At 42.9% G+C, this 27,769-nt stretch overlaps 1 protein-coding gene across 1 annotated transcript in view; it reads left to right on the plus strand.

Annotated features, from left to right (window-relative positions):
• Window positions 1–27,769, plus strand: part of LOC126234539 (uncharacterized) — a 39,487-nt gene that overhangs the window by 3,144 nt on the left and 8,574 nt on the right. Inside the window, exon 2 of the mRNA XM_049943235.1 lies at window positions 23,919–24,005. Within this exon, the coding sequence (XP_049799192.1) occupies window positions 23,919–24,005 (87 nt within the window). The remainder of the gene's footprint in view (window positions 1–23,918; window positions 24,006–27,769) is intronic.

The following is a 27,769-nucleotide window of genomic DNA, read 5'->3' on the forward strand; positions in this document are numbered from 1 at the left end:
TTTTTCAGTTTTCTAACCTACCTGCTGGATTAAGGGATCTAAAATTCCACTCTCTGATCCATAGAATGCCGGTTTTGTTTCTCCTTATGAAGAAATCCTCCTGAGTAGTCCCCGTCTGGAGATCCTAATGGGGGATTATTTTTACCTCCAGAGTATTTTACCCAAGAGCACGCCAGCATCACTTAACCATACAGTAGAGCTGCTTGCCCTTGGGAAAAATTATGGTTGTAGTTTCCCCTTGCTTTCAGCTGTTCACAGTACCAGCAAAGCCAGGCTGTTTTGTTTGATGGTAAAAGGCCATATCAGTCAGTCATCCAGACAGTTGCCCGTGCATCTGCTGAGAAGGTTGCTGCCCCTCTTCAGGAATCACATGTTTGTCTGGCCTCTCAACAGATATCCCTCTGATGTGATTCCACCTACGGTACGGATTCATGGGTCGGGGGGGGGGGGGGGGTACGACTTACATGACGTACACCAGAAAAAAACTTTTAATGTGAACTGGTGCTTTCTCATCCTACATTATGTTGACCTTACTAATGAAGAGCATACTGTACTTTCTATAAAATCTGCTTTGACATCGTAAATGTTGGCATAAGGCATGGACTTACATGAAGATGTAACATACGCCAACATCACCTTCACTGACATTGGCATTCTGGTGCATAATCTGGTTTGGATGTAAATAAACCTGTTGGAGTTTTGGAATTAAAAAAAAAAACATTTTTTGTATCTTCCAATACATGTGTATGTAGCAGGATAGGAGAGAAAGATAATGCATTAATGTTAAGTTTCAAGTAGTAAACATTATAGGTAGTTTAAGTAATTTCGAAGACCATCATGTAAATTGTCAGTGTGTTGCCACATTTTTCACTGAGAAAATGTGCTGCATTTGTAAGCTACCACATTCCACATCATTGTGAAAAATCATTATTATGGTCGATGGAGCATATTACTTAAAAATTTAAGTAGTTAAAGTACTGAAAAGTGAATTCAAGACTTCAGTTGTCTATGATCTTGCTGTTGCAAGATTTAAATTTTCCTGTTTTATACAATATTCTTACTGCTTGCTTGTGCTGAATAAATTCATAATTTTTACCTCCTGTACTGTTCTTAAAGATTGATAATTTTGTAAGAGAACAAGGAGTGAAACTATAAACAAGAGTTATCATTCACATGTTCAACAGAGCATAATTGTTGATACTGCTTGAACAGTACAATCATGGCAAACAGAGTTTCATGAAAAGTTATTTATTAACTAAATTTTTAGCAATTCATATGGATGCAAAGGAAATATATACACTATGTCCCATTAGTGTATGATTCTTGATATTTTTCTATGTTTGGAATCACCTAAAAACATTTCTATCCATTGCAAGTGTTACGTTCCTTGATTACTTTTCAGGACCCTTAAAGTATGGAAGCAACAGGTTCCCAGGTCTGGGTATGCTAGAATTGCTCAAAGGAAAATTCTTGAATAGCTACAGTGGTTCACTAAACTCAATCTGGAGACACACAATCTTGTGAAAAATAATGACAAGTTGACTCACATGTCTTGGATCCTTGGTTTTGATGGCAGGCTAAAACTTGGCACAAAGGATTTCACAGTTGTTTTCTTTCTTTCTCCCCCCCCCCCCCTCCCCCCACTAAGAAATGTGTATGATTGGACACCATGCTGGAAAGTAGTGTAGGCATCTTTCGCTTGCAGTTGTGAACTTGACACTTACAGTGATGCACTGATCTCAAGTTTCCCACTTCATATTTTGAAACTTGCCCAATCATTCACAGTTATTGCAGTGTGCATCACCCTCCATCTCTGTATCAATCAAGAAAATGGTTCTCCGCCTGTGCCATTTGGTGAAGCATCTGCTCATACACAAGACAGTTTTGCACCCACTGTCCAGTCACTTTATGGTACTGCATACCGTTGTGGATTGTTGTGCAAGCAGGTAGGCTTACGTGGCTGGTGCTAAGGACGTATGTCATGTTATTGACTGCTTACTATAAATGGGGTCAGGTGACAAAACTGAAACATTATGTGCATTGATAATAATGTGGTACTGTCCTGAATGTTGATCAATATACAGTGATCTTTAGCCTTGTTGGTATTGTTTTGTTTGTTTGTATCCTAGTGAGAGTGAAACAGTTGTATGTGTACTTCATAATTGGTGAAACACTTTCAGAATATAGAAGTTATACCAAACAATGATATTAGAATTTTAACAATTGTGAATGCAGCACTACTAAAAACTAAACTCCATCTGAACAGGCCCTGAAGGTCCTGTGACCCTCGGCTGATATTGTCACTGGATGCAGGTACAGAGGGACATTTTATCAGCACACCATCCTCCCAGTTGTTGTTTGTTCTTGTAATTGGAGCTTTTGACCACAGCATTATACTTTAACTGAACTTTGTTTCCACAACACGATCTTTCTTAGATTCCTCTCCCGGTTCCACCCACACTTTCAAACCACTGTCATTGCCAACATGTTAAATTCCTTCCCACCTTAAAAACACTTTTCCAGTCCTCAGATGTCCAGTGTTGATACTGATTGAGAAATCGTTTTCTTTCTTCAACATGCTGTTCTGTTCCATGGGCTTTCTTTGCAAGTTTTTTCTTTGTAAGGCTGGGATCAGAAAAGTTATCTTAATACTGTTTGCTGTGAAGTTGAAAACCCCAAACCCCTGCTCAATCTTAAAAGCAATCTGCCTTGAAATCAGTTTTCTTTCTTGCTGTGCTGTCATTTTCATTGCCATGCATGATCTGAGACTGCAGATTTTCTTCTGACCACATTAGCACCTCAAACATGACTTTCCAGTTTCAGCTTGTTTTTCCAATAAATTATGAGAAATTTCTTAGCAGCTTCCCTATTTGAGAGTCCTTCAGCCTTGAGTCCCAAAATTATCCTTTGTTTCTTTGGAGAAATGTATTTTTTTTTTTCTTTCTCATTACCGGTAAAACCAAATATTTGTATAATTAACTATGGAAACACAAAGTTATTGTTAGTTATGCTATTATAGCACAATAGATACAAATTTAAAACTGTCTAGATACTTACTGAATTTTTGCACATGACTCTTCATAAAATGCACACAATTCTCTGATGGCGCTTGGGGTAGCCATGCGGTCTGAGGCGCCTCGTCACAGTCCATGTGGCTCCCCCCGTTGGAGGTTCGAGTCTTCCCTCAGGCATGGGTTTGTGTGTTGTCCACAGCGTAAGTTAGTTTAAGGGGCTCCGGAACGCCCTATACTTGCAATGTTAAAATAACGCTTATAAATTACATCTTTCCTCACAAAGTATTTGAGGTAGGAAGTTGAACTTTTTGCAGATTATTTATTGGAATATGGGCTACAACTTAACACAGGGATTTTACAAAATTTTAGTTCAGTTATTAAAGATGATTTTTTTTTCAATTGTAATGAAAATTCACATCATTTTTTTGCAGTTTTTTATTTATATATTCAAAAATATACAGTTTTTTGGAAAAAGGCTGTGTTAAATTATGCAGAAGGTACTGTGTAACATTCACTGAAAGTTTGAAACAAATATGTTTGGAAGATCCTTAGAAAACATGTAATTAGTATGAGAAAATAAAAGTTTTGGGAATCGAGCGACAAAGATTGGATTAACTTTTTAGTGCATTCCAGGTCCATAGGATGGATTATCTTCATCCTCTGCAAACTCCTCCTCCAGCTTCCTCTTGTTCCTCCTCCTGTTTACTCTTGCTTGTATTTCTAGACTCTTTACAGCCCTGTCTGCAGCCCGAAGGCGTTCCTTGTCTAAAGCAAGCATCGCTCGTTGTTGTGTTCGTAGATTTTGCTACCATTTTCTTCAGTTGCAGTTACTGCAACACTGTTCCAAAAGGTGGTCATGTATGAACACTTATCACATTTCAGTTGTATTTCACTAGCAAGTCCTACGTGCTTTATTATGGAGAGTTCCAGACCAACTTCACTACAATGAATACATCTTACACAGTTTGAAAAAATTCCTTTGAGAACCGACATATCAAATATTTCATTCACATCCGATTCGCCCATAAAACATTCATAGTTTTCACTCATTGAACCAAGCTTCTTCTGTGAAGTATTTTCTTTCCCACTTTGACTGCTATGGGCAGGTGTACTTGAGAGGTTAGGTTCACTCACTTGGTTATCGTGTTTATTGTTTACAGTAATAACACATACCTTTGACTTTCCAACATTTCTCCTTTTCTTAAAAGCCTTCAGAGGATTTCTAATAACTTTACTTTTACTCATTATTATACTTCAACAAAACAGAGACTCAAGAAACAGAATTAATTACGAATATTTTCGAGATAACGACAGAGTAAATAAACATGAAACAATCGACAATCACACCAGCGATATATATTGAACCATCACAGGTTAGCCACAACACATACTTTATCTCACATCACTAAAATGTACCTGATGAACACGGACGTTAATAATAACACCATTTGACAGCAGTTTAACAGCGCCACAGTGGGTCACGCCCATGTAGAACACATTTCAAAAAAAATTTAAAAATAGTTGTAGTCTTCAGAATTGAATAAATTATATATCTATTAAAAGGTAATAGTCTGCAGATTCAGAAAACGCAAAAGAGTAAAAATTGAACTTTTCATAATTTTGAGCCTTTCCGGAGCCCCTTAAGTTAGATTAGGTAGTATGTAGGCTTAGGGACCAATGACCTCAGCAGTTTGGTCCCATGAGACCTTACCAAAGGTTTCCAAATTTCTCAGACACAGAAGTGGATGGAAGACAAACTAGAAACATCTGGTGGAATGTAATGAAACTTCCAAATATGTAAGTGTCATCTAGTACCACTTACTGTAACTAATGGATACAGATTTCATTTCGTCTTCATCATATCAAATAAAATATTGACTTTATGAACTGTGCAGTATTTGTTTAGTAATTACTCAAACATTAACTGGCGTGAACACAGACCACTTCAAAAGCTCATACATATGCTGATCTAAATGAACTAGTTGGCATCAGAGCTAAAGTGCTCAAGCAAGAAAGTTCAATAATTAAACAATGAATTTAACAGAAGCTTAAATAGTCAAAACACTTAATTGGGATATAATTTTGGACTGTACTGTTCAAATGTTGACAAGGCCCTACCTACCTAGGTGGTGTGAGGGCAACAGTAAAGGCGTCACAGTTTAAATTCTACTTATGACACTGCTGCATCAAAACTGCAGGGCCATTTCTGCCCATTAGAGGGGTTCTGCCAACTGTCTGCAACCTATCTAATGAGAATCATTGCACTACAGAAAACAAATTTCCCATAAGACTAGCATCCTCTCATCAGAAATGACAGTGTGAACCGCAATAACTGTGCAGATACAAATGTAGCATCCAAGGGAATGTGTATCTAAATACACGCAGGTGTATTGAGTGAACAATTGACCTGAAACCGCTAGCATAAAAGTGGTTGTGGTACGGGTGTCAGTATCTAGCAAGGTAAAAATCTCCAATATTTAGTTTGCCACCAGGCAAGGACACTCAACTGCAAACCCTCATGGACATGGATCAGTTACCTACACCATCCCTATGGGTAGGAGACTGTAGTGCTCATCACCACATGAAGTGTCCTAGCAGTAACTCCAGCAGAGGCAAACTAAGTGAGCAGCTTATTACTCATTTGATCTCTCCTTTCCTCTATACCAGAGAATCAACTTGCTTCAGTACTACACGTAGCACATGTTGTAACATCCAGTTAATTTGCAGTCCAGTTGTCATTCCTGTATTCCACTGGAACACTGATGAAGACTTATGGGACAGTGATAGTTTTCCAATCATCCACTCCTTCCCCAATTTACAACCAGTAAAGTGTCCACCGTGCTGGGCACTCAAAAGGCGAATTGACCAGCCTTTGGCTCCAAAGACAACTCTTCAACGACCATCAAACTGGAATTAATAATGAACACAGAATTTACTAAATCTATTTTCATGCTGTGTAAGAGATGTTTCCTTTCTTTTCGGCGCCTCCTTCCTGGCGGGAAACTTGTACCATGGTAGTCATAAGACATTGCAGTCACTACCATGGAATGCATATGGGCACTTCACTGTCATAAACATCATCTCTCCACAGCTAACTGGATCAATTTTAAAAGAATATGAGCAAAGTCACATTACGTAATGAAAACTTGAAGAGGGATATTGGAAACAATACATATCATCAATGATCATCATACTCTGACCTCCCAGATATGGGCCCACCTCAGTCAGATGAATAAGGCATGCTGAAAAATCAATCCCTATGAATTCTTTATGTGGGAACTCTTAAGGCTTTCTAAATGAAATAAAAATGTTGACATTCTACTACATCTTTATTCCTCATGTCTTCATGTTTATTTCTCAGCTTAGTCACCCTGGTCAAGAACATGTTTCTGGCAACAAGAGACCAGTTTGGTAATATTGTCACTGTTTTGTTTTACTTTGTTGATGGAACCACAACCTCACATCTGCTTGCACCACTTCATCACTATCAGAGTAAAGTCCTTCAAGGTCTTCTTTAAGTTGTGGAAACATGTGAAAATTGGATGGGGTCAGGTTGGAGCTGCATGAAGGATGATTGATGACAGTGAACCCAAGACGTCAGATCATTGCACATATTACAGTGTGGATGTGTGGTCTGACATTGTCATGCTGAAAAAGAGGGTGCTCAATGTGTGGACGAACTCTTCAGGTTCGGAACTTGATTACAGCACTCTGTTTCTCATTTATTGACATAGTTAAGTTAAACACCTCCATGTTACACACTGCAGTTCAGAGCCCTCTAGCAGCAGGGTGCTGCAAATGTGTAGACATGATGAATAAAGCTGTACAATGTTAATAACATTTGTTTTATTTAAAAAGCTTTAAGAGTTTTCATAAAGAAAATTCAAAGGCATTACATTTCAGCATGCTCACATAGAAGTCATGAGCTTCCCATAATGATCACCAGATTTTCCATCAACTGCAGCACTGTTACCAATCCTCTTAGCATTGCTGAACACTGTGCTTTGCATTTAACTGAAACTTGTATGGACAGCAATTTTCATCCCATATTTTTATATCATAAATTCGTGGCAGAAGCTACCTACACATCATTTTGCACACAACAAGTAGAGTAGTACAATGACCCATTCAGTGAATAGCAGCACCTCGGTGCACTAGCTTAGTGCATCACCAGAGCCAGCTGCAATCCACATTCAGATGGTAAAACACCCACAAAAGAAAGCGAAACACACATCCTCAATATTTTAGCTGTATGCAAATCCCCTCCCAGTGGCAAGAAAGTAACAGCGACTAGTTTTATGAAGCGTGGAAAGGACCCAAACTTATCTCACAGCTACAAGCAGCCTGACAGTGGACTGTGCAAACTATTTGAAAGACTGATAAACCAGTGACTTACATGATGTCTTGAATCACTTGAGCTATTCCCATTGTAATGCTGCTTCAGTGAAACCTTATCTAGCACTGATCATCTGGTACACATGGACACTATTGTTAGAAGTGCTTTCACACATTTGTCGCCCTAAATCAATGTTTTCCTTTCCGCACTCTACAGATGAGCTTTCTAGGCCATCTGCTGATGTCTATCAAAACCTCTTATTTATATGACTTCCATATCCAGGTTGTAGCAAGCTTCACCACAGAATTCCCCAAGGATCAGTCTTGATGATCCACTCTTCACCATCACAATCAATAGTTTAGCATGCACTGTAGGCCCAATTGTCTCGCCAGCACTATACGTGATTGACTTGTGCCTATACTTCTGTGCCATATCAATGTACAATGCTAAATGTCAGCTCCAGAGACTTATTTGAAAGGCACAAGACTGGGCCCAAAAACTTGGCTTCAAATTTTCTCCAAAATAAATCCAAGAGTTTGCATTTCTGTAGGCTCAGAACCGAAATCACCACCCTGAGCTCTACCTGGATAATCAGTTACTGGAACTGGTTGAACATGACCATTTTCTGTACCTTCTCCTTGATAGCAAACTGACATGGTTACCACATGTATGCCAACTGAAAATGACCTACCTGATGAAGTTACATGCAATGTGGTTCCTTAGCAGCAGTACAGTTCTTAGATTTTACAAGTCACTTGTCCTGTCACACTTCAACTGCGAGTGCATTGCAAATGGATCTCCAGCTCCGTTGATATTTCAGTGCTTCACTTTGTCCACCATAGTAATGTGAGGTTGGCGACTGGAGTTTTTTCCCAAGTCCTATCAACAGTTTTCTAACAGTGACTGGAGTCCCAGCTCTTGGAATCTGGTGACAACTATATGCAAGTTATGCAGTAACATTTCTCCAGATCCCCCCAGGGGCCTCCCCCTATTAGCCCCACACCTTCCGCCTGGCCCTCACTCTCCCACTCCCCCTCTCCATCCCCATCCGTACCCATACCCACCCCTTCGGATGCTGCTCCCCCTCCCATGCCGGAGCAGCGCTCCCCTTCTTCGGAAACCGCCGGTACTGGAGCTCCCTCCTAGGACTCCTCTTCCCGGCACCCCCCTGATAGGCGACCTGCAGCTCCATGTCGGCCGCGCGATCCGTGGCCGGTGAGCATCAAGATTGCCAGGTGTAATTCCATGCCTGACCTCGCTGCTGTCTGCCCTTCTCTTCCTTCACAAGAGAAGATGCAGAAACACAAGAACAAGAGCCAGCCCCTTCCAGTACCCACTGAGGTGCCACTTTTCCCTTCTCCAGCCAGCAGAGTCTGACCCCATCTAGATGGACATTACCCCATCCTTATCGGTGACGGATGGCGACTCAGCGGCGTGACCGGCTCCAGTCCGTTCACTTCCCAATTGGACTCCAGTTTGAGAATCCTCCAGTGGAATTGTAATGGCTATTTGTGTCACCTCCCGGAGTTGCAGCCTCTTATTTCCTTCTACTCTGCTGCTTGCGTTGCTCTCCAGGAGACCCACTTTTTCAATTCTTACTCGCCCACTCTTCGTGGGTTCCACGCTTTCTGTCAAAACCTAATTGGCCCCTTGTGGGCTTCTTGTGGTGTTGACACCATGGTCCGCAAGGACATTGTTAGTAAATGGGTCCCCCCCCCTCATACCACTCTGGAGGCAATTGCTGTCAGGGTCCATCTGGCCACTCCAATCACAATATGTAATCTCAACCTCCCGCCTGACAGGCCACCCACATCCCTTGCCCTAACCATCCTTCTTCAACAACTCCCTTCTCTCTTCCTGCTTCTAGGGGACGTAAATGCCCACAACCCTCTTTGGGTTAGTCACACAACTACCGTCCTGGGCAGGACAGTTGAAGCTGTTCTGGCAGGGCTTGACCTTTGTCTTGTAAACACCAGCACTGCCACACACTTTAGTGTGGCACATGGCACTTTCTCTGCCATTAACCTATCCATCTACAGTCCCGGCCTTCTTCCCTCCATTCAGTGGGGTGTCCACAATGACTTATATGACAGCAATCATTACCCGATTGCTTTGACCTTCCTTCAGTATATCTCATTCTGTCACCCTCCCAGGTGAGGCCTTCTCTAAAGCTGATACGGGTGCCTTCTCCTCTACTACCATCCCCCCTGTATTACCACACAGTAGTATTGATGAGTCTAGTCAGACTTTTGACTGCCACCATTCTTTCCGCAGCCGTTTCAGCCGTCACTTCCTCCTCGGGCGCCTCCCCCCCCCTCCCCTCCCCATCAGACGATGGTCTCTTGGTGGACTCCAGATATTGCTGGGGCCATAAAAGACAGCTGCCATGCTCTTCGGCGCTTTAAGTGGCACCCTTCTACTGCTCTCCCTCTGGTCTTTAAACAATTCTGCACCTGGGCCCGTTACCTCATCAAATTTCAGAAATGGATTTGCTGGGAACGATATGTGGCTGCCATAGGACTGCACACCCCCTCTTCACAAGTCTGGGCAAAACTCAGGCGAATTTTTGGCCATTGTCCTCCCACTTGCGTTGCAAGAATTTTTGTGCATGGTGTTGTCTTTACCCATCCGGACTTTGTCACATAGTATTTCACTCAACACTTTGCCCAAGCCTCTGCATTGACTCAGTATTCGCCCACGTTTCTCCTCCTGAAGAACGCTTGGAATGACTGCCTTTGTCTTTCATTTCTTGCTGCTTGGAGCCTTATAATGACCCATTTAGCGAGTGGGAATTCGCCAGCACCCTCGCCCTAACCTTACACAGCTCCTGGACCGGATTGGATTCATAACCAAATGCTCCAACACTTATCGATGGCTGGCCACCGTTGTATACTGACCCTTTTCAACCGTCTGTGGAGTGAGGGGGTGTTTCCTACCCAGTGGCAGGAAAGCATTGTTATTCCGGTGTTGAAGCCTGAGAAGCCACCTCTTCAGTTGGATAGCTACCATCCAATTAGCCTTACCAACACCCTCTGCAAGCTCCTTGAACACCTGGTGAGTCGGCGGCTGTTTAGGATCCTTGAATACCGCGACCTTTTGTCATTGACTCAAGCTGGTTTTCACTGTGGCTGCTCTATGGTGGATAACTGGGTCCACCTGCTATCCAGTCGGCTCTTGCCCATTGGCAACACCTCATTGCAGTCTTCTTTGACCTGCATAAAGCCTACAACACCACCTGGCACCACCACATCATCACCACCCTTCATGAATGGTGCCTTGGTGGCGCTCTGCCCGTTGTTATCTGTAACTTTCCTTCTTGTCACTCTTTCCAGGTCCAAGTTGGTTCCTCCTACAGCACTTCCCATCAGCAAGAACATGGGGTTCTACAGGGTTCTGTGCTGAGCGTCCCTCTCTTTCTCATCGCTATTAATGGAGTGGTGGTGGCTGCTGGGCCGACAGTGCCCCCCCTCTTTGTATGCTGACGATTTTTGTATCTACGTTGCTTCCTCCGTCGTGGACGCTGCAGAATGCCGTCTCCAGGGGGCAATCTACTGGGTGCAATCTTGGGCTCTCTCCCATGGCTTTCAGTTTTCGGTGGCAAAGTTGTGTGTCATGCATTTCTGCTGTTGCCATACAGTCCATCCCCATCCGGACCTGTTCCTCGATGGCCAGTCCCTCGAGCTGGTGGACACCCATCGCCTCTTGGGTCTGGTCTTCGATGCCCAGTTGACATGGCTCCCTCATCTTCACCAGCTGAAGAGAACGTGCTGGTTACATCTCCAATGTTCTTAGATGTCTGTGCAATACCACCTCGGGTGCAGACCTCTCTATTCTGCTGTGATTGTACAAAGCGCTGGTCCAGTCTCGTTTAGACTACAGGAGTCCTGTCTATGGTTCTGCGTCACCTTTGACATTGCAGATACTAGACCCCATCCACCATTGTGGAGTAAGACTTGTGACTGGTGCCTTCTGGACTAGCCTCGTGATTAGCCTTCTCGCAGAGGCGGAGATTCCAGTGCTGTGAGTTTTGGGCCAACAACAGCTGATATATTACATGCTCCACATTCGCTGCACCCCAAAGCACCCTAATTATGGTCTCCTTTATCCAGACACGGACATCAACCTCCCGTGGCAGTGGCCATGATGTAGGCTTACCACGTCTGACCGCAGTCAGTCTCTCTTTTCTGAGCTCCAGCACTTCCCTTTATTGCCTCTTTTCTCCGCTCGAGCACGTACCCCTCCATGGTGCGTCTCTCGGCCACAGCTCTGTCTTGATCTCTCCATCAATTCAAAGGATTCTGTCCCTCTGGAGGCCCTTTGCCACCAATTCTACTGTCTGCTCAGTTCATTCCAGTGTTCAGAAGTGATTTATACTGATGGCTCCATGGTTGCTGGTCACACTGGTTATGCTTGCACCTATGCGAGACACACCGAACTGCATTCCTTGCCAGATGGCTGTAGTGTTTTTACTGCAGAATTGGTAGCCATCTTGCACGCTCTTATGGTTATGTATCCGCTTTTGCTCAGGACTGCCCTTCACTATCTGTAGTGACTCCTTGAGCAGTTTGCAAGCTATCGGCCAGCGCTTCCCTCGCCACCTGTTGGTCGTAGCTATCCAGGACTGCCTTTCTCTCCTTGATCAATGTGGATTCTCAGTGGTTTTCATTTGGACCCCAGGCCACTTTGGGATCCCTGACAATGAACTTGCAGATCGACTGGCTAAAGTGGCCACTAACGGGCCATCTCTTGCTATTGGAATTCCGGAAATAGACCGTCCGTCGGAATTACACCATCAGGTTTTGGGACTTTGGAATGCAGAATGGCACTCTCTTTCTTTGCCAAACAAGCTCAGGGTGATAAATGATTCTACAGTTATGTGGCGGTCCTCCTTACGGGCCTCTCGAAAAGCCTTTGTCGTTCTTTGCCGGCTCCGCATCAGCCATACTTGGCTTACTCACGGTTATCTCCTCCATCGTGAGGATCAATGTTGACTGTGGTTCAGCTCTTACTGGACTGTCCCGTCTTAGCTGCCCTGCGATGGTCTTTCAGCTTTCCTGACTCGCTACCTCTGGCATTAGCTGATGATGCCTCAGTGGCTGGTCTAGTATTACGATTTCCTTGTGATGGGAGTTTTTATCACTTTATTTAAGGGTCCGACCTTCAACCCTATCAGTGGGTGGAGGGGATGGCAGGCCTCCTTGCTCCCCCCTTTGCCCCGATTGGACTGGCTTCGACTGGGCTTGGTGGTTCACCCACGCCCTCTGCCTTCCCACTCCTTTCTTTATGGGGTCTGTTTTATCTTGAGTGTCTATCTTGTCTACCTGCGCTTCTTCCTTCATGCCCCTGTCATTAGTCACTTTCTTTCCCTCCTCTCTTCTTCCGCCTTCTTCCTTCCTTCTCTGTCAATAATTTGTCATTTTATAGCCATTGTCGTTCCCTCTTATAGTGTGAGGTTTTATCGGTTTTAGTTATTCCAAGGTCGGAGGGACTGATGACCACATAGTTTGGTCCCTTCTCCAATCCAACCAACCAATCATTTCTCCAGATGTCCAAATACCTATGTCACTCTGTTCTTTTTCGCCACTGTCAGTGTGTGCTTTTTATGAGTTGAACCACACTAGGCACATCAGCTTTTGTATGACCGCAAATTCTGAGAAACAAACTCCAACTTCCTCTGCTGGAATGTACAAGATAGTATCATACTGCTGTACTGTCATGGTACCTTGCTCGTAATGTTTCTAGATCTGTCTTATAGGTCAAAGGAGAACACCTATCTAATTATCTTCTGGGAGCAATTTTTTCTCAGTTCTCAGTGTGTACCAGAACTACCATCTATCTACACTGATTGCTTCAGACTCAGTGACTGATGGAGATTATTATCCAGGAAGTTGTTGACGCAATTGCTGGCCCTGTGAAGTCCTGCTCTCGTTTACGGAATGGCACTTCTGATTCTCAAGCACAGCTGCTTGCTGCTTCGCTTCTCCATGGCTATACTGTTCGTGTCAAGGTCCATAGAACTCTGCATTCTTCCCGTGGTGTTATTTACACTAGGCTGCTTGACAGTCTGACGGAGGCTGAAATCCAAACATACCTCTCTGATCAGGGTGTCATTGCCATCCATCAGGTCATAGAAAAAGGTAGATTCCTCCTTAGTGCCCACACTTTTGATGGAGTGGTGCTTCCATCCAAGATCAAAGCAGGTTATGAAGTTATCACATTTTGACCGTGAATTCTGACCACTGTCAGCATTTCAGCCACACTCGAATGTCTTGTGACATGCAGTAGGATGTATAACCTGCAATAGGTATGCAAGCAAGGGTGATTGTCCGTGTCCTCCCCGCTGTATTAACTGCAATGGCGACCATGCTGTCTCCTCTTGAGATTGTCCCATGTATCTCGATGAAGGGGCTGTCTGGGTAAAAGAGAAAATTCATTAAATGGTCACTCGCAAGTTATTGGCTAGTTGCAAACCCTGTGTTCTACCATCTGGCACTTATAGTACTGTTCTCGCTACATCTCACTCCATGAAGGACATGGCCACATAGACATGCAACCTCAGATTCATCTCTGAGGTCGTGAAATTGCCCAGTGTCAAGTTAGCATCACCGTGCCCTCGACCACCTGCGCAACAAACCATCAAACTCTCACCTCAAGGGGCGAAGTCACCAGCTACATAACCAGCAGGCTGAAAAGGACAGAAGGAGTACTCCCCTGAAGACTTCCTACATCCCTCCAGCTAACCAACACCTGAGTTTTCCTATGCTAACCAGAAAGGCTCGAAGAAGTCCAACAAAGGCAAACGGTTTTCTCCTTCGCTGACTCGAAGATCCTCTCTGACAATGTCACCTGGCCGGCCTTCGTTTCGTCCGTACGAACCGCCAACTGTTTTTCTGCTGTGTGCCCTGTAGCAGCGAGACTTCGCAGGCTGGCACTCAGCAGCCGCCGAGGTGACACCCCTTATTTTTTCCTCATTATGACTCTCTTCAAATGGAACGTTCGCGACCTTCAGTCCAACAAAGAGGATTTGCAGCTGCTTCTAGAATCGCAGTGCCCCCTTGTACTCTGCCTTCAGGAAACAAAATTGTGTCCTCACGACTGCTTTGAACTTTTGCATTTCTTCCTGGTCCATTTTGACTTTCCCCATGAGTTCGGCATTCCATCTCATGGGAAAGTCATGCTGCTCATACAGGATGATGTTCATAGTAAACCCATGTCCCTGGCTAACAGTCTTCAAGCTTTTGCAGTTCGCCTTTTCCTTCCTCACTTGATGTTTTCCCTTTGTACCATTTATGTCCCTCCATCATTCGATATTACCAGGGCAGACTTCCTCCAGCTTATTGGGCAGCTGCCTCACCCATTTCAGCTGCTCTGTGGCTTTAAAGCACACCTTCCCCTTTAGGATTCTCCCAGAACCCGTCAGAGAAGTGTCCTCTTAGCTGACCTCCTTAATCAACTTAACCTCTTCTGCCTTAAACACAGGAGCACCAACAATCCTTTCTGACTTCTTGCACACCTATTCCCATTTGGACCTATCCTTGTGCTATGCCCAACTTGTCCATCGTCTCAAGTGGTCCATTCTTTCTGACACTACTAGAGTGACCATTTCCTGTGTGCTATACGTTTGCTGACTCCTACCCCCTCTATGAGCACACCCAAATGGCAGGTTACTAAGGCTGACTGGTGGCTTTACTCTTCCCTGGCAAAATTCGACGTGCACAGTTTCCCCAGTTGTGATGACCTGGAGGACTATTTCAGAAACATTATCCTTACTGCTGCAGAATGTTCTATTCCCTGCGCTTCTTCTTTACCGCACCGTGTCCAGTCCCTTGGTGGACTGAGGCATGCCGTGATGCAATTCACACGCGGAGACGTGCTCCCGCATTTTTAACCATCGTCCTACGATGGCAAACTGCATTAATTATGAACAGATGTGTACACAGTGTTGTCGCGTTATTTGGGATAGCAAAAAAGCTAGCTGGATTTATTCGCTAGTTCTTTTAACAGTTCCAGTCCCTCCTCTGCATGTGGGTCAACCTCTGACAGCTCTCTGGGACCAAGATCCATTCCCCTATTTCCAGCCTGACAGTAGCAGATGATGTCATTGTGGCCCCTATTGTTATCTCTGACACCTTGGGCTGCCATTTTGCAGAAATTTCGAACTCTTCCCACTAGCACTCTGCCTTACTCCATTGGAAATGAGCCGAGGAGGCTTGGACGATATCCTTCTCTTCTCAGAATCGTGAGTGCTACAATGCCGCCTTTACTACGAGGGGGCTAGATCATGCTCTCACTTCATCCCGAACCTCCGCCCCAGGTCCAGACGCTGTCCACATTCACAAGCTGCAGCACCTTTCTTTTGTGGGCAACACTTTCTGCTTAACACATACAACTGCATCTGGGCAGAGGGCACGTTTTCCAGATGCTGGCATGAAGCTGCAGTCATACCCATACCTAAGCTAAATAGGGACAAACACCTTCATTCTAGCTACTGCCTCATCTCTCTCACCAGCTCTGTTTGCAAAGTGATGGAACGTATGATTCATGCTCAGCTGGTATGGTGGCTTGAGTCTCACAATTTATTAACCTCTGCAGAGTGTGGATTTCGAGCGTGCCATTCTGCAGTTGACCATCTAGTCACTTTGTCCGTCCAAGTCATGAATGGTTTTCCGCGGAAATCCTAGACTGTTTTTCGATTTATAGAAAGCCTAAGACACCTGCTGGAGGACTGGTACCATCTGTACTCTTTACACATGGGGCTTATGTGGCCGCCTGCCCCGGTTCCTTGAGGAATTTTTAGCAGACCGAGTTTTCAAGGTCCATGTGGTTTCTGCCTTACCGGACACCTTTATCCAGGAAAGCAGTGTACCTCATCCGCTTTGCTATCATCACTATCTCTATAATGGTTGGCTCCCATCAGGCCTCTCCGGCTCCCTTTTTGTTGACGATTTTGCCATCTATTTCAGTTCTCCACAGACCTGTCGCACTGAGCGATGTCTTCTGCGATGTTTCGATTGTCTTTACTCCTGGAGCGTCGACAATGGCTTTCGTTTTTCCAATGACAAAACCGTTTGTATGAATTTCTGGCCTCGAACTTGGTTTCTATCATAATCTTTACATCTTGGGCCTGTTGCCCTTCCATTTGTTGAAACTACAAAATTCTTGGGGCTCGTGCTCGATAGGAAACTCTCGTGATCTTCCCACGTGTCTTACCTGGCAGTCCACTGTACATGGTCTCTGTGTTCTACATGTCCTCAGTGGTACTTCCTGGGATCCAGATCGAGCCACCCTCTTCTGTTTGTACTGCTCCCTTGTCTGTTTGAAACTAGACTATGGGTGATTTGTTTATGCATCTGCACGTCTGTCCCTCTTACAGTGTCTCAATACTGTCCACCATTCACTGGCGCCTTTTACACTAGACCAGTTGAGAGTCTGTATACAGAAGCTGCCGAATTACTGCTGTCCTAGTGCTGTGACTTTCTCCTCAGCAGATATGTATGCAGTTTGTCTGCCATGCATGGCCACTCATCCTATGCCTCCTTCTTTGATGACTCCTTTGATCGCCTGTATGGGGTGCATCCCTCTTTCCTGTTACCTCCTGGAGTTCGCTTTCGGCTATTACTTCGCCAGTTTAACTTCTCGCTCCCTGCAACTTTTCCAGTGGGTGTGAAACCTTCACCAACTTGGCTTAGTGTGGCAGCCCATTTTCACATCGTTCTTGATTCATTTCCTGAGGACACTAAACCAGCCTTGCTCTATCACCTTCAGTTTCATGAACTTCTCATGGAACTTCACGACTATACCTTTGTGTACACTGATGGCTCCCGGACAAACCGTGGTGTCGGGTGTGCCTTTGTCATTGGCGTTTTTCAGTACAGCTTCCAGCACACTGCTCCTTATTGTACAGCAAAACTCTTTGCCCTGTATCAGGCCACTGAGTGCATTCGGCGACACAAGCTTTTCAGTTGTGTCATCTGCTCAGACTCTCTCAGCACCCTACAAAGCTTCTGTGTACTGTACAATGCCCATCCCTTAATGCAACAGGGGCTGATGACCTCAGATGTTTAGTGCCATAGTACTCAGAGCCATTTATAATAAGAAAAAAAGAAGAGCCTTAATGCAACAGATCCAGGAAAACCGTCACTCGCTCACTGTTGATGGAGCCACTGTAATTGATATGTGGGTTCCTGGTCTTGTCGGTTTGACAAGAAATGATGCTGCTACCATAGCTGCAGTCCTCGTGCCCCAGCCCACTAATTCTTATATTCCCACTGATGATCTCTGTGTTGCCACCTGCCAGGAGGTGGTGTCATGTTGGCATCACCACTGGTCCTCCCTCCAAGGGAATAAGCTCCAGGTAATTAAGCCTCTCCCAGCGGCTTGGATGACGCCCTCTCGGTCCTCCCGCTGCGAGGTGGACATTTTAACTAGGTTGCGTATTGGGCGCTGCCTTTTTAGCCATCGTCGTTTAAGTGGCGCTCCCCCACCACTTTGTACACATTGCACCCAAGTGTTAACTGTCCGCCATTTCCTGACGGAGTGCCCACTTTTTAATCATTTACATTTCCGCTTGGGACTGCTGTCTGAGTTATCGGCTGTTTTAGCAAATGATGGGCGGGTTGTCGACCGTGATTCACTTTTCATCCATTGCAGCAATATGGAGAAGGCCATTCAAATTTTAGTTGTGGACCTCCGTGTCTCTATGGTGTATTCTATAGACCTTTCTCCATGTCCCTGTTTTTAGCTGTCTTCTCTTATGTCTATTGGGATTGACGTGTAGTTGTTTTATAACTTCCCCCTGTCTTATTGTTCTATAGTTTTGACATGGGTGCGTACGACCCTAGTTTTTTTGTGCCCTAAAACAAAACAAAACAAAAACAGACCTAGAAACTGTGCCACTGTCAGGACCATCAGGACTATGACAAATAAAAGGATGCGAAGAGAGAAAGTGAACTGGAACACCACCCAACAAATGAAGATCGTTTACGGGACCATCACTGTATGGAGGATGTCTCAGAGTGTCTCTCAGAGAAATTCAGTTTTTCTACGCAGACTACTCATTGCACCCATGAATTTATTCTGAAAGAAATGCATCTACCCCATTCTGAATGAGGTGCTCCCATTGACAGTGGCCCATACACTTGAAGAATGCACCACTTCGGCCAACATTAGCAGAGTACTAAAGTTGGAGACTTACACACACACACACACACACACACACACACACACACACACACACACACACTACTGACAATAGAGCAAAACTCCCCATCTTTATGAGCTGATGTAAGGGATGGGCATGGAGGGTGAACCTCTCCCTGCAGTGTCAGCTTGGAGCAGGCTCAGATCGCCACCCCTCCCCCCCCCCTGCCTCCCCCTTTCCCCACCCTAACTCTACCTGCGTGCTACACCACCACCACCACCACCACCACCACCACGTCTGAAAACCAGCCATCCTACTTATCATCCTAGGCAGTGGAACTGCTTTAACATTGTCACAACTATTGTTCACCTGTAGAGAAAAACAACCTTTTTTTTTCCTTCACACTGTTTACGACGTAAGAGAATTACTTACCATCAACAAACCTGAGGCTATAATTGAGCCAAACTGCCTCCCATATCCACTTTCCTGGAAATATAAATATACAAATTATATAGTTTTTCCTGTCTAGGGTTCAAAATGCAGTGTAATATTCTGGTGCAATAGTCTATAACTGTTTACTCGCAGGCATAACACAGGAAAGGCAAGATATTCAGAAACAAAGTGTAAGACTACGTTATTAGCAAATCCTTTAATTTATCATAATCTTTTGACTTTTGAGATGTTAACCTGCTTATGCCATTGTTTAATATCAGCAGGATTTTAACTTTTGCTATGTATAGGCAGCTGATAGTGCTATCTGATATCAGTAAAATGATGTTAAGGCTTAGTGTGAAATAATAGATAAAAATAGCACCAAAGTGGTACATTTGTCACTTCCATGCAGCTGTGGTGAAAAATCTTAACCATGTGAAAGAGTAATTAGAGATTATAAATGCCAAATTTTGTTGGTTGCATCTCCCTTCAGCCAACATAGCTGTCTCCTTTGGCAGTTTGCTGTGCCATATCCTGGCACTTCTTCAGCATGTACATTTAAGCCAAGTATATTTTATGTTTTAGTAATTGTCTGTTGACACGCTTCATTGAGTACATTTTCCCTGTCATATAATCAGTTGTGATGTGTCCTATAAACTTTTATATGTCGGGCACCCTACTGAAACTAAGTGAGAAAAAAATAGTGCTGTTTCACAGCTATTGGCTCATCTGGTCATTTAGGGAAGTTCTGAAAAGCATTAGACACTATACCCAATCACTGACTACTAACAAAGATATAGATACATGAAGTATTGTCATAGATATGTGATTGTCTCAATGAAAATTGACTAGTAGAACCCAGTATGGTATACTGGATGCTGAATGTTCTTCAGAAACAAGAGGAGGACTGGATATGTCTGAAGGAAGTGTAATAGTATGTATAATGTCCTCACTATATGTGAAGAATTTATCAGATAGGTCCAGCAGCACTATAAGATTATTGCTGACAATGCTGTTTTCTGCAGAAAAGGATTGTCGTCTGACAGTCGTAAGGAAATGTAGGAAAATTTGGACAAAATTTTTGCTTGGTATACTGAATGGCAGCTCTCTCTAAATATAGATGGATGCAAGATATCACTTATAATGGAGGGAACTCAGTAATATCAGCTTATGGGTAAGATCTTGAGCAATATTTATGGGCAGTACCAACAAGCATTATGAAGTGGGGTGATCGCGTAACATTTCTATTAAGGAAGGCAAATGGAAAACTTGGATTTATTGGAACAGTTCTGGTTTGTTAGTTTAATGTTCCATAGATCACTTTGCATGATAGATCTTACTGATGTGGAATGAGTCATTTTACATCCACATTGCAAATTAATTTGTACATGTGGCTACATTCTGGTCATTTCTAAGGTTTTTTTTCCAAAAAGAAAAAAAAAAAGATATAAAAACGTTGTGAGTTAATAAGTCCTAGCAACCACCTTTTATAGGTTACAGTAATAGAAATTATTGTACAGAATAGGAGTTGTATAGCAGAAATGTTCTCAGTTTGTTTTCACACTTTACTTTGCTATCAGTCAGACATTTTATATCACTAGGCAAGTGATCAAAAATTGTTGTTGCAGCATTTTGCACCCTTTCTGTCCTAAAGACAACCTGAATGTGGAGTAATAAACGTCATTGTTTCTTCTGATATTGTAATTATGTGCATCATTGTTCTTTTTGAACTGTAGTGGACTATTTATAACAAACTTCATGAAGGAATAAATACACTGTAAAGCAGTAGTCAGAATGCCCAACTCCTTAAACAGATATCTACAAGATGATCGTAGGTGATCACCACATATTCTTATAGTACATTTTTGTTCAATGAAGACTGTTTTCCTTAAAAATGAGGTACCCCAGAGCATTATTCCATATGTCAGCTTACTGATTTGTCTCTACCTAAGATTATCAATGATTCTAAGCACAAATGTGGCTGAACTAAGTTGTTTTAAGAGTTCTGAAATGTGCTTTTTCCAGTTTAAATTCTCATCAATATGGATACCTAAGAATTTTGATGTTTCCAAACCAATATATCATTTCCTTGTTGTGTGCTGCACTTATCACTTGTGTAATACCCGTAGATGTGCAGAACTGAATATGTTGTGTCTTTTTACAATTGAGGACGAGACCATTCACATAATACCAGTCAATGGTACTTTTAAGAATTTAGCTTACCATTTCTTTTGTGTGTGTATGTGTAGTGCAACTGTAAAGTAAATAACGTAGAAGATGCGGTTTTTATCTTTTTAGAGTATTGTTCCAGTGTTCAGAGTCCTCATCAAGTAGATGTGACAACAGATATCAAATGAATTCATAGAGATACTTATAAGATCAGAGAGATCAGTGTAGTCTAAGAAACTGTGACAAATTATCAGGGAACTTAAAGAGAAATCTTTGGAAGAAAGGTGATGCAGTTTATATGAAAACATGATGGGTAGATTTAAAAAATGTGTAGTCAAAGAAGACTTCAGACTATTTTGCTGCCACCATCACACAGACCCTGCAGGGATCATGAGAACCAAGTAAGAAGTTATAGGTCACACTCTGAGACACAGAGAGAGTCATTTTTCTCTTACACAATGTGCGATTGGAACAGGACAGAAAGTTATTGAGATTAAATCTCTATTGCATTTTGTTGACATTTGACAACAAACTGTAAATTTACATACAATTTCAAGGAAACCACTCACTTATGCATGATGATGCCATCTGGCAACACACGCAGTCTAGCTACAGTGAGCTAGGTTGTGTTTAGCATAATTATGTTGGCAGAAACAATCCAGAGTCGATCATCTTTGCTGTAAATCGAGTGTAAATAAACAAACACGAAAGCAGCTGAAATAGAGAATTATTTATGCCACTAAGATCACATCTAGTTAGTTTTGTAACGTATGTAACATGATGCTTAGTATTAGCACAGATTATGTTTCCATTTCTCTGCGACAGAATGATTAATAACTAATCAATATTTTTGGATGACAACAAACCTAAGTTATTGAGTTAATCAAAATTTATTCAAAATTGTTATGTTCAACCTGGATCATAATTTTTGTGCCTTAGGTGCTGCCTCCCCAGATGTTTCTTTCATTGAAACTGGTTTCCTAAAAAAAAGTCATGCAATATAAGGTTAATATGAAGACCCTCATCTAAACTTAGTACTGTGGCTTTCCAAATATATATTTAGATTTATCAGATGGGCCTTTTTTATCTGGTTTCATTTTATTTTTGATTCTCTGCTTGATTATGCCTATTTACCTCTCCCAGCTCCCATCATTGCCCAATCCTCATCCCAACCCTTTCTCCAGTTCCCTCCACCCCATTCTCCCCTCCATCTCATCCCACACTTCGCCCACCCCCCTTCTGCCTCCTGTCCCTGCTTAGACCACCCCCAGAGGGGTCACAGCTCTTTTGTGGGTACATGTGTGGCATGCACAGGTCCCTGAGCTATTGCAGCCTTTCTTGTTCTGGGTTGCTTTATCTTCCCCTTCCTTCTTCCTCCCTGTCCTTAATCCTTTCCCTTTACCCATTCCTTTCCCTCTCTAGGTGTTATTTATGTTCACCCAGCTGTCCTCCTGACTTTGTTTTGTCTTAGGTTTTGGTTTGCTTGCTTTTCCTCCTCCTTGTTGGCTTTTCTTTTTTGGTCCTCCTTAGGGGCTTGACCTCCATCTCTAAATTTTAAATCTATAGTGTGAACCAGAAGCAGAACAACTCCCTTCCTTGTGTATTTGCCATGGGTCTCCCCCTCCCCTCCCTCTCTCCCTCTCCCAGCTCCTCTTGGAAGAATTCCACTGTCTTGTGCCATCTACACATTGGTCATACCAGGCCCCACAGTGTGGCTGTGGAACCATGCTGGCAGTATCCCATATATTGGTGGAATGTCTCTTTCTTTTAGGCCTTTGTACCAAGTATAGCTTTCCAGATTTCTTGTCTTTATATTAGCAGACAATTCATGGATGCTTGAATTGGACCTGTTTCCTACATGAAAGTAGTGTTCATTTTCAGTTATAAGGTTTTGCTTTACTCCTGTTATAGGGGCAGGGTGGTTGTGGTTGGGGCCTCTCTTCGTGTTTTCTGGGAGTGGTGCTCATGACCACTCCCCCTTGCAAAGATTGCTCTTATTCCTCTGTTTTCTGGTTTTTAGATTTGGCCTACCATTTTGTGTGTGTTTTTGCTTTCTCGCTTCATAGTTTGACCCCTCTGATCAGATCCACCCACTTTTAGCAGAAAGCTTTACCTTACACTTGTAACTTTTGAATCGGCATTTAGTCCCATAACCCCCCTCCCTCCCTCCCTCCCTCCAACCAACCAACCAACCAACCAACCAACCTGCTTAGGCCACCCACTTGTCCCTGTTTAGGCTGACACCCCCACCCCACTCCCTCCAACCCCCACCTCCCACAATAAGACGGTTAGACATAGAGGAGGTGGCCTAAATAGGGATAGGTCCCTAATTAGGCCACCCTCTCTATGTCTCTCTGTCTTATTGTTTGACAGTGGAAAATCCAGGGACAGTCTTTTTGCTGTGCCTATCTTTGACTCAGAAGCTCCACTATATGGTGAATAGTAACTATCTTTCTGTTTATTTGTCATGTGGCACAATGTGTTCTTTAATACAGGCAAAAAGTAACCTGGCAGCTACATAGAAGGTCAAATGTGTCACCGACTAGTTGATGCTATTGAGCATAAAAAAGTGCTTGTCGTGCTGTTACTCTTCTTCTAGTCAGGATGCATATTTTGTAAGGCAGTGTACGACTACTACACAATAATTTTTTGCATTGGTTTATACTTTAAAAACTTATCCACTGTTAAAGTGTAATACTTATGTTTCACATCAACATCTACTTTGACTACTTATGTTGTGTGATGCCTGTTGGATACCCCGAGAAAAATATATCTAGTTTCTCAACCGTCAACCATATGTTTTATTCATAATTCCATTAAATTGTAGGCACAGAAGGCAAATAACACAATAGCTGCTGTGGAGTGGAGATTGGCAGAAATTGCAAGACCGCGTCTTGGCACGTGTGATGTAAATGTAAGTGTACCTCAATATATAACAAGTGCAGTCTTCTGTGCTGACGATTAGTGTTATTTAGTGCATTAAATCTTAATCTTAAGCTTACTGTTTCACTGATTAATTGTATTGTGAATGCAGATCCCCATGTAGTGCTCTTCGTTAAGAATTTCAAAATTGGAATAATAGAGAATTATTGTGCAGGTGGTTTGATGAACCCTCTGCCAGGCACTTAAGTGTGACTTGTGGAGTATCCATGTAGATTTAGATGTAGATGGTAATGTTTGGTATGTAGTTAGGATGAGCCACCTTAAGTCTGCAAACATAATTTTTTTGTAATATTTATATCGAGCTATAAGCCAAATGGATTGTGATAAGGTCATGGTTGTTTTTTCTGTACAGGGAATGTACTTCTGATATTTTGGATATTGATTTGTTGTATGCTGGATTATACAGCAATTACATATATAGTGTGATACCAAATCTTTATCTCTTCTCTACACGGAAACTTAAGGTGCACTATATGCAGCCAGTTCTACTTTCTGGGATCTGTCGCACCTGTTCTCTTACAATCCTCCACTTATCACAATACAAAGTTCTGTTAGCCTTTCAGTGACCAAACCACAATCATCTGCTTACACTATGAAAAAAGTTATATTCACTTTTCAATGACAGCACCGTATTGTATTTATGTAACTGATTTATTTTACACTTTTGCCTAAAATATTTAATTGATGTTTGGTAGTTACAAAAATGTTAAATTCATAGTGTTGCAAAATCATAAAGTACCTACACTAGAAGCTATTTGGACACTGGTACACCTTGGGCAGAGCTGCGGAAACAGGTTTTGAATGTACCTGTAACTAGAAGATGTTACTCAATGAAATGTCAATATTATGCTACTCCCCATATAGTGGAGATGAGGGTCACAGATATTTTGTGTGTTGTGGTCTTCAGTCCTGAGACTGGTGTTTGATGCAGCTCTCCATGCTACTCTATCCTGTGCAAGCTTCTTCATCTCCCAGTACCTACTGCAACCTACATCCTTCTGAATCTGCGTAGTGTATTCATCTCTTGGTCTCCCTCTACGATTTTTACCCTCCATGCTGCCCTCCAATGCTAAATTTGTGATCCCTTGATGCCTCAAAACATGTCCTACCAACCGATCCCTTCTTCTAGTCAAGTTGTGCCACAAACTTCTCTTCTCCCCAATCCTATTCAATACCTCCTCATTAGTTACGTGATCTACCCACCTTATCTTCAGCATTCTTCTGTAGCACCACATTTCGAAAGCTTCTATTCTCTTCTTGTCCATACTAGTTATCGTCCATGTTTCACTTCCATACATGGCTACACTCCATACAAATACTTTCAGAAACGACTTCCTGACATGTAAATCTATACTCGATGTTAACAAATTTCTCTTCTTCAGAAACGATTTCCTTGCCATTGCCAGTCTACATTTTATATCCTCTCTACTTCGACCATCATCAGTTATTTTACTACCTAATCTTTCTTCTAAGATAAGTCGTAAGGTTAGTATTGCCTCACGTGTTCCAACATTTCTACGGAATCCAAACTGATCTTCCCCGAGGTCCGCTTCTACCAGTTTTTCCATTCGTCTGTAAAGAATTCGCGTTAGTATTTTGCAGCTGTGACTTATTAAACTGATAGTTCGGTAATTTTCACATCTGTCAACACCTGCTTTCTTTGGGATTGGAATTATTATATTCTTCTTGAAGTCTGTGGGTATTTCGCCTGTCTCATACATCTTGCTCACCAGATGGTAGAGTTTTGTCATGACTGGCTCTCCCAAGGCCATCAGTAGTTCTAATGGAATGTTGTCTACTCCCGGGGCCTTGTTTCGACTCAGGTCTTTCAGTGCTCTGTCAAACTCTTCACGCAGTATCTTATCTCCCATTTCATCTTCATCTACATCCTCTTCCATTTCCATAATATTGTCAAGTACATCGCCCTTGTATAAACCCTCTATATACTCCTTCCACCTTTCTGCCTTCCCTTCTTTGCTTAGAACTGGGTTGCCATCTGAGCTCTTGATATTCATACAAGTGGTTCTCTTCTCTCCAAAGGTCTCTTTAATTTTCCTGTAGGCAGTATCTATCTTACCCCTAGTGAGACAAGCCTCTACATCCTTACATTTGTCCTCTAGCCATCCCTGCTTAGCCATTTTGCACTTCCTGTCGATCTCATTTTTGAGACGTTTGTATTCCTTTTTGCCTGCTTCATTTACTGCATTTTTATATTTTCTCCTTTCATCAATTAAATTCAATATTTCTTCTGTTACCCAAGGATTTCTATTAGCCCTCGTCTTTCTACCTACTTGATCGTCTGCTGCTTTCACTACTTCATCCCTCAGAGCTACCCATTCGTCTTCTACTGTATTTCTTTCCCCCATTCCTGTCAATTGTTCCCTTATGCTCTCTCTGAAACTCTCTACAACCTCTCGTTCTTTCAGTTTATCCAGGTCCCATCTCCTTAAACTCCCACCTTTTTGCAGTTTCTTCAGTTTCAATCTGCAGTTCATAACCAAGAGATTGTGGTCAGAATCCATATCTGCCCCTGGAAATGTCCTACAATTTAAAACCTGGTTCCTAAATCTGTCTTACCATTATATAATCTATCTGATACCTTTTAGTATCTCCAGGATTCTTCCAGGTATACAACCTTCTTTTATGATTCTTGAACCAAGTGTTAGCTATGATTAAGTTATGCTCTGTGCAAAATTCTACAAGGCGGCTTCCTCTTTCATTTCTTCCCCCCCAATCCATATTCACCTACTATGTTTCCTTCTCTCCCTTTTCCTACTGACGAATTCCAGTCACCCATGACTATTAAATTTTCGTCTCCCTTCACTACCTGAATAATTTCTTTCATCTCGTCATACATTTCATCAATTTCTTCATCATCTGCAGAGCTAGTTGGCATATAAACTTGTACTACTGTAGTAGGCATGGGCTTCATGTCTATCTTGGCCACAATAATGTGTTCACTATGCTGTTTGTAGTAGCTAACCCGCACTCCTATTTTTTTATTCATTATTAAACCTACTCCTGCATTACCTCTATTTGATTTTGTATTTATAACCCTGTAATCACCTGACCAAAAGTCTTGTTTCTCCTGCCACCGAACTTCACTAATTCCCACTATATGTAACTTTAACCTATCGATTTCCCTTTTTAAATTTTCTAACCTACCTGCCCGATTAAGGGATCTGACATTCCACTCTCCGATCCGTAGAACGCCAGTTTTCTTTCTCCTGATAACGACGTCCTCTTGAGTAGTCCCCGCCCGGAGATCCGAATGGAGGACTATTTTACCTCCGGAATATTTTACCCAAGAGGACGCCATCATCATTTAATCATACAGTAAAACTGCATGTCCTCGGGAAAAAATACGGCTGTAGTTTCCCCTTGCTTTCAGCCGTTCGCAGTACCAGCACAGCAAGGCCGTTTTGGTTAATGTTACAAGGCCAGATCAGTCAATCATGCAGACTGTTGCCCCTGCAACTACTGAAAAGGCTGCTGCCCCTCTTCAGGAACCACATGTTTGTCTGGCCTCTCAACAGATACCCCTCCATTGTGGTTGCACCTACAGTACGGCCATCTGTATCGCTGAGGCACGCAAGCCTCCCCACCAACGGCAAGGTCCATGGTTCATGGGGGGGGGGGGGGGGGTCACAGATAGGCACAACAAAAAGACTACTAAACATGTGAACTTTTACAGCTAGAAGGCTTTCTTCTGAAATAGACAACACATTCACACTA

This window comes from Schistocerca nitens, chromosome 2, assembly GCF_023898315.1.
Source record: "Schistocerca nitens isolate TAMUIC-IGC-003100 chromosome 2, iqSchNite1.1, whole genome shotgun sequence".
Lineage (NCBI taxonomy): Eukaryota > Metazoa > Arthropoda > Insecta > Orthoptera > Acrididae > Schistocerca > Schistocerca nitens.